Consider the following 8,181-nt stretch of genomic DNA (forward strand, 5'->3'; position numbering starts at 1 on the left):
TCATACAAACCATTTATGATTTATTTGTTATGAAACTATGTATCCGCTAATATAACATGTACCATGCAACAACTCTTTTATCATATAACAAATCATTTCGTGAGAAAAACGTATCAAGTCAAAATCACGTATCAACTAACTTATCAGCTAAAAAGCATATGTGAAACAAATGTATAAACTGAAAAACCAATTATCAAAATATTTATCAACTAATATATTATATAAAAATTAATAATAAATATTTTTAAACATTTTATTTACCTCAACTTTTTGCTGTCTGATAAATTTGTTTGGAGACTTGTTTTTTTTGCACATGATTTTCTATTCTTTTGAAAGAGGATCTAGTCTACATAGCTGCCCAATACAACACTTTTAAAATAGAATTTTAGGAGACTTGGTTTCAACATAAAAATAGTGTTTTACCACAACGGTTGGTGTTTGTGTTGGAGATAGTTAAAATACAAAGTTAATTGAATTTGGAATGGAAGAAACTGAAATAATAATTAGAAAATAAAATTTAGAAAAATAAAATACATATGAGAGTCGTGTTTGTGGGAGGAAGGGAAAGAAGAATAGAACAAGATGATAAAAAGGTAAAAGAGATAATGAAAGATGGCTAAAAAAAAGAATTTGTTCGGACAAAAAGCTTACACACCTTATAAAACTATTGGATTAAATTGGCATGGGCAAAATTAGAATTAAAATTATTTTTTTGTTTATGTGGGGTAGAGTGCAAATATAGGGTGTCTCCGGGTATAGACGCCAATTAACTCTTTATTATATAGAACGATCATTTCAGCCGATAAGTGTTAATAGTTTTTTTTTTAATTTGTCTACTACTAAATTTTAAAAGTTCATTTCATGAGCATGTATATATACATGCAACAGTAACCTGAATTCTACCTTAAAAGTATATCAAAAGGAAACAAAATAGTTTTTCTGGTTTTTTCTGTTTACATTGATATATCATATGTATATTGGTAAGATAATGGAAACCAATTATTTATACGTTAGTCCACTTTCATTTTTTTTTGGTATAAAGTTAAATTGTAGTCCACTTTCATCCACATGATCTGTTTAGTTAATTACTATTTGCATCGTGAAAGTTGTGTTTTCTTAGTTTCTGCCGATACTATGTATGAATATGGAGTCACTATTTACATCATATGTGTTTGGTTTTTAATTCAAAGAAAATCACAGCTTCACGTATATGAAAAGTACTTTTGTGTTATCATCATAATTTGCAATATTTTTGAAATTTCTGTATTGAAAAAGTTAATTTGTTTAATAGTCACTGATATATTGTTATTGCTTGTTGCTACGAGTACGATGTTGATGGATTGGCGGTCATCATCATCATTTACTCATCGGAGTTCGGGTACCCGTTCCGATTCGGATAGGGTGCTTCGGATTTTTGGGTTCTCGGATGAAGAGGTATAGAATCCGTTCGGGTTATTTTATACTTCAGATGGGGTTCGGATTTTTAAGGTTTGGGTTCGGTTTATTTCGGATATAACCGAACTGTGTAACAAAAAAAAGTTCTATGTATCCTTGATTTGACACTGTGAAACCATAAACAATATTTTTGAAGTTAAAAGATTGAACAACTTAATATAAGATTTATGATCTTTCTGATTTGTTATTACGTTGAGGAACACGAGCATGTATTATTTTTCTTCGTGTAATTTTTATTTGTATTATCTTGAATAGAAAATCATAAAGAATTCATCTATTCATAAATCAAAATCAAAGAGACATCAAAATCAAACAGAAATCAAACCGGGATAATAATGAAGGTTTGAGCTCATGCCTATGTTAAGAGCAAAGATAAAACAAATCGCAAATCCTACTTGTAATCAAACATAAATCAAAATCGCAAAGTATAGTGATTCGTACTTGTAATCGGTCATAAAATGAGTTTGAGTATGTACTGAACATATACGTTGAAGAAAGAAAAGACGGAAAAATTGATGGGAATGAAAAATGTAAGTTTAGGGTTAGTAATATATATACATTCGGGTACTTCAAGTAATTGATTCGGATATCAGATATAACCAATCGGGTACGGGTATCCAGACTGGTTGAATCCTAATCCCGTTCGGGTTTTTCGGGTCGGTTCGGGTTCGGGTTTCGGTTAATATGCCCACACGCAATCATCATCATCCATCAACATTACTATTATAATTTTTATATCTATTTCTTATGCATAAAGGTTATAGACTTATAGATATAATAGGCTACATGATTCAACAATAGCCACTAAACTAAGCAAGTTTGAGAAATTAACTAATAATTCATTATTTAAACCAATAATGGTTGATTTGGGTTGCTAAGTCGTACACTGGATAGCTTAAACAAATAATTCTTTAGGAAATTTAAAAGAAGAGTATATCATACTAGTGCGTAAATAGCCACAATAGTAACCAAAAACGAATTAATTTACAAATTCTCAAATTAATTTTTGTTTTAAAAGGAACGAGAGCACATTGTAAAAACAGTAAAATCTTTATTGATAAACAAGAGATTGCGGAGGAGAGAAAGTAGATCTGTCATCGGATCCGGTGACTGGCGGCGCGTTAGCGCGCGTGCCGTCACCGGAACCCTCCAGCCACCCGTAAAGATAACGACCTCCGTCTCGGTTTTGTCTCCTATTCTGGCCGCCTTGCTTGAGCTCTGGAACAAGGCCGTCCATGGCGGTTCTGTCTCTGGCGCAAGGGTGCGGTCGTTGTGAGGATGGCGCGGTGAGGTTTCTCGTTTGGTTACTTTGGTTTGTCTCCGGGAGGCGGAGGCTCCTTCAGCTCCGTCGACGCCGGTTCCTGTCCCCGCGAGGTAGAGGCTACCTTAGCTCTGTCGTCGTCGGTCTAGCTCCCGGGGAGTGAAAGTGTTTCGCTGCTTTGCCTCGCCGACTTTGGTCCCTAGGTCTCGTTTTAGGGTTTGTACTCTTCTTTCTTTTAGTTTTTACGGTTCTGGTTTGTTTGGGTGGGTGGAGATCCCGTTATAGGGTGATCGAAGCTCGATCTCGGTTAACGGTGCTGATCTGTGCGAAGCTTCTATCTCGGTGTTGGGTTTGAACGGTGTCGGATGAGATCTCGAACTCTCGATTGACTCTCTCCGAGTTTAGTTTTCACCGGAGAGGAAGGCGTTTGCGGTGGTGATGTGTGGATGGAGTGGTTTCCGGTTCTCTCGGGTTAATCGTTGGGTGGTTTACCGGTGATGTTTCGAAGGGGGCGACGTCGGAGCCGCAGCATTTTTCCGCGCGGCGGCGGAGCATCTTCGGGTTCATCGAGTTTGTTGGTGGGCCTTGGGCCGGTTTGTGATTTGTGTTTTTTGGGCCCGTTTACTTGGCCTCTTGTATATGGGTATTGGGCTGCCAGCCCGTTAATGAAAATTTCAATTTGGGAAAAAAAAAACTAGATACTCTAATGTTTGTGCAGTTTAACAGCCTTTATAAAAGCTCTAGTTGATATCTCATAGTTGAAGCTCTAAAATCTGAGATCCTATTTACAATTGGTTGAATTGTGATTACTGATTAGCATTCGGTTAAACTGAAAATGTTAAGATATGATTGAGTTGTTCATGTTGAGATAATTTCCCTAAGACATACATAGCAATAATTAAAGCATGATCAAGAAAGTATTATATGTGTATTAACTTCTATTCTGAGATAACCTTTATTAACCTTTAAGAACAATCATGAACTCTTAATTATTAATCGATTTCTTTAGGTTATAAAATGAGGGGGAAAAGAAGATTCAATCAATTTCTCCCTTGATATCCAAGGGGAACAAAATCTTCACAAATCTTTTAAAAGAATGCATTGTAAGAGCCAATCATTACTTCCTTGAACTACTGTTTATATAAACAACAGTGGTAAAACATTGTATCTCTCTCTACATATGTGTATGTGGGGTTGATGACGAAACAATCCATCTTTGGAGAATCAAATGTTTTTTTCCAAAATTTGAAGTGAGTAATTCTCTAGGATAACTTAGAGAATCTTCAAATTCCAAACACATATAGAGTAAAAAAATGTATGATGCATTTACAAGGTTTAGAGAATAGTTTTTCGTTTCTGGAACTAGAAAAACTCAATGTATCATCCATTCAATATTTGATATGCTAGAAACTTGAAAACTTGTTTTCATGTATTTAATTACCATTCCAAAACTAAAATGATTGATCATTAAAAAAATCTAGCTGCTTCCATTCAAAACCTATAATCTAATCACGATCCGGTCCTCTAATCTGAACCCAACATCAATACAATATATATATCTAATCAAGACTTTCTCAAAAATCAAAAGCCTAACTATTTCTCCACTTAGGGTTTTGATACATGGAGCATTCTACGATATATAAACATATATATTTGCGGTATGTAGCTAGTTAATGAAACCACAGATTCATAAGTCTCTAGTAAAGAGATCAAGAAACAAAGTTAAATGCATATATTTAATTGAATGCAAATGCACATATTCAATCAAACAAAAGCATAGTTAATGGAGAAATGTATTACCACAAAGTCTCACCAAGATCATGAGAATCTTAAGAGAAGCCGAAGGGAGAGGCGGATGAAGAAGAAGAGTCCTCTCTTCCACCACCCATCTCCGTGGTCGTTGGCTTCTTCTTCTTCTTTTTGAAAGGAATCCCTCTAGCTTTGGCCTGACACTCCCTAACCTCCCTGAGATAAACCCTTATTGCTCCACTAGCGAAAGGGTTTGTTTCCGGAGATCCACCGTTCTCCTCGTAGGCCGCTCTCAGCCGTCCGATCAAAGCGTCGAGACTTCCCCAAGCTTGTCTGAGAGGACATGTGCAAGGAGCTGGTGGCTCAGGCTGACCGTAGAACATACAGCCAGGCACGTGCACTTTTGTCTTACCGAACTGGTCTAAGTACCTGAGGAAATCAAGCACGTGGTTGCAGTTGCAGTGAGACATCGGCAGTGGCGGTCTTTGGTTCCTCAAGTACTGTCCGAAAGTGTTCCAGTCGCGTCTCTTCTGTGACTCGTAACGGCTTGGTGTCACCGGTGGCTCTGATCCTGATGATTCCATCGAGCTCTTTCCTCTATCTCTAGGAGATGACATGATATGATCTTGTTGATTGTAGAGATAGAGAGATGTTGTTGAGGTTTCAGGGGTCTTTTTTATATTTTATACATGGATCTGGTGATTTAGGTAATAAGAAGAACGAAAGGTTTGAGTGAGTTTGATGAGAGGGTGAAAGTAATAGTAATAATGGAGGATAATATTGACGTTAGAGAGGACATGTCATGGGGCCCGTTTCAAACTTTGCTTTCTTTTCCCCTCTCTCTTTCTCACATTTTTCTCTCTCGCATTTTTGGATTATCTCTCACTTTTCTATTCATATGAAATAACTATTTTCTCTTCCTGAGTAATTATTAATAAATTCATGATATTGTAGCTTTGCAATAATCACTGTGTAAAGAGGATTGTAGAGTTCAGACCCTTCGGGTTATTTAATTGTAATTTTAATGATTATGCGGTGTTCTTAGGTTTTCATATCGTTTGTTAATCATGCATGTAGGTAATAGTGTGTTGTACTTGTATGTTCACATTTTTATAGTCTTAAATACAAATGTATATATATATATATATATCAATGGCAGATTGGCAGATAATGTGTGTCTACATTCGTCGGACCAACGGATGTGGAATACTTCTCCACATGTTGTTCGTAACAAATATATATGGGTTAATTTGCCATGGCTAAAATCACGAATATAATTATTGGATGACATTGATTTTGACGTAATTGAGTTAATAACATTTAAGGTGAAACTCATCCGGTTATACCCTTTATTGCAGCAAGTAACCGGTGACAAATGAAATAGAAATAACGTCGACACTAATTTATATACCCCACGATTTAGACGTTCTCTTCATAACAAAGTTGACATTCAAATTACCATACCATATTGATTCAGAAAGTTTTGTACCATATCACCAAAATAGTACAATACATCAGTCCTATCACAACCCCTAGATACTAAACTCTATCCTAACCTCACTCCCAACTCTTAAATACTAAACCCTAAATCCTAATCAGTAAACTCTAAATCCAAATATAAACCCTAAACTCAAATATAACTCCTAAACCCAAATATAACCCATAAACTCAAATAGAATGGAACATGCATGAAATGTTTATTATTGCATGGAAGAAGTTAATGATGACTTCAATCTCAATCTCAACTTCTAAATACTAAACCATAAATTCTAATCACTAAACCCTCAATCCAAATATAAATAGAACGGAACAAAATACATAGTATATATTGATGAAATTATGAAATGTTTATGATTGCATGTAAGAAGTTAATGCTGACCCCAACCTCCGCATACCATATACTAAATACTAAACCCTAAACCCTAATCAGTAGCCCTAAACCAAAATATAAACCTTAAATACAAATATAATTCTAAACCCAAATAGAATGGAACAAAATAAATAATATAATATATATTGATGAAATTATGAAATTATCAAAATAGTATAGGACTCTTACTCTACCCACAATATTAAACACAAATCCAAATTTAAATAATAAACCATAAATTGTAAACATTGGTATGAAATGAAAAAAAAAACAGAAAATAAAGAAAAAATGCAACCGGTAAGAAGAAAAAAAGAGAAAAGATAAAATTGTTATTATTATTATAAAATATACATAGAATATCGGTTTGACCTTTTTTTTTTGGGTTAGTTTGTGAATTATAAAAATTTTGAACGTCGTGGGGTGCAATTCCCCATATATAAATGGGTATTGTGTTATGAAGTCAGGTTGATTTGTCAACGAGTAAGAATTAATAGAAAAACTGTTGGGAAAATTATCGTTTCCTCGATGCCAACAAGATAGGCAAATTGTCATAGCTTTCGGTCTTGAATTGTTGATATCCTTGTTTTTTTTTTGTTATCTAGTAGATTAATATGTAAACTAAAAACGTCAATTACACCAAGCCGGCAAGGAAAAAACCTTCCGGAGCCAACAGCCAGCGTAGTAAACATTACTACCCGGAGCCAAAGATGAAAAACTAGAGAACAACTTACGATAAATAGGACTAGAAAGGAACAAGATCCCTGAAACTTTGTGGAGGTATAACAGTTATCAATATGGAGAACCAATTCGAGAAAGGAAGCCGGAATGAACGAGAAAGCGTTGAAGGTTGATATTATTGGGGTGATAGAAAGCTCTATGATCCAACAGAGAACCACGAGCAAACGCCACTCAAGAACATGCTTCAGCTAAGGAAACCACGAGAAGACGAATCTCCACCCGAGCAGTCGACGAAGAAGATGGTTGACAATCAAACTACTCACAGACCAAACGCAATTGAGCTAAAGCTCCACAGCTCCTTACCAAGAAATCCGGAGAAACCCGTCGGTTTAAAGCCAAGGAACAGCACGACATCACAAAATCGAAGCTTCACAATGAATCAAACATCAGTAAACTCAAGGGTCGAGCGCCAATACCTTACCAAAGACAAGCTCGGGAGGAAACTTGACGCCACCGAGAACAGAAGACAGCTCCTTAGAGCAAGAATGGGAGACCCAAACCGTGACCACTAAGAAGCCACCAAACAACACTGTCTCAAGACCACCAACCTACATATTTCAAAGGAATCTTAATCACAAACCAGAACCTAACCACTAGCCAGAGCTTCTGACCTTCGACAAAGACAAACACAGAACAAGGAGAAGAGAGCCGAAAACGCAGAACCACCGCAAACCCACTTGGAACCGCTTCACCAAATCTGATGGAAGAAGTAGCTACCCACATCAGAGCCGGATAAGTCTTGCACACCGCGCACCAGAAAACAAATTCAGAGTTGGAGAAGTAACCCAAGCATAGCGAGAGAGCAATACGTAACCCCGACAACACCTCAAATGCACAAAGCAGACCAAAAGAACACACCAAAGACCATATACTACCACATAAACAAGACTAGACACCTATGGTTTGCTTCAAAAGGAAAGAACAAGAGCGTCGCTTGACCACCGAACTTCAGAGGCACATGAACAAGCTAAGCAAATTCACGACCCCTTACCTAAGCCGAAACGTCCAACACGCCTCAGACCTCCATCCGAGTAACAACGAACAGAATCCAACACCAGAATCATCAGATCCATCCATAAACCCAGATCTGGAACAAAACCCACAAAGG

The 8,181-nt window shown here is 36.4% G+C and overlaps 1 protein-coding gene across 1 annotated transcript; it reads right to left on the reverse strand.

Annotated features, from left to right (window-relative positions):
* Positions 1–4,256: 4,256 nt before the first annotated feature.
* Positions 4,257–5,200, reverse strand: LOC106334360 (protein LIGHT-DEPENDENT SHORT HYPOCOTYLS 10-like). The gene has a single exon (XM_013772656.1). It carries the CDS (start codon positions 5,080–5,082, stop codon positions 4,546–4,548), a length of 537 nt encoding a protein of 178 aa, XP_013628110.1. The 5' UTR covers positions 5,083–5,200; the 3' UTR covers positions 4,257–4,545.
* Between the last annotated feature and the right edge of the window lie 2,981 nt (positions 5,201–8,181).

Source organism: Brassica oleracea, chromosome C3 (assembly GCF_000695525.1).
Source record: "Brassica oleracea var. oleracea cultivar TO1000 chromosome C3, BOL, whole genome shotgun sequence".
NCBI classification, from domain to species: Eukaryota; Viridiplantae; Streptophyta; class Magnoliopsida; order Brassicales; family Brassicaceae; genus Brassica; species Brassica oleracea.

What these genes read in the sequence shown, in the direction of transcription:
- LOC106334360 (XM_013772656.1), bottom strand. Translation starts at nt 5,082, where the DNA reads ATGTCATCTCCTAGAGATAGAGGAAAGAGCTCGATGGAATCATCAGGA.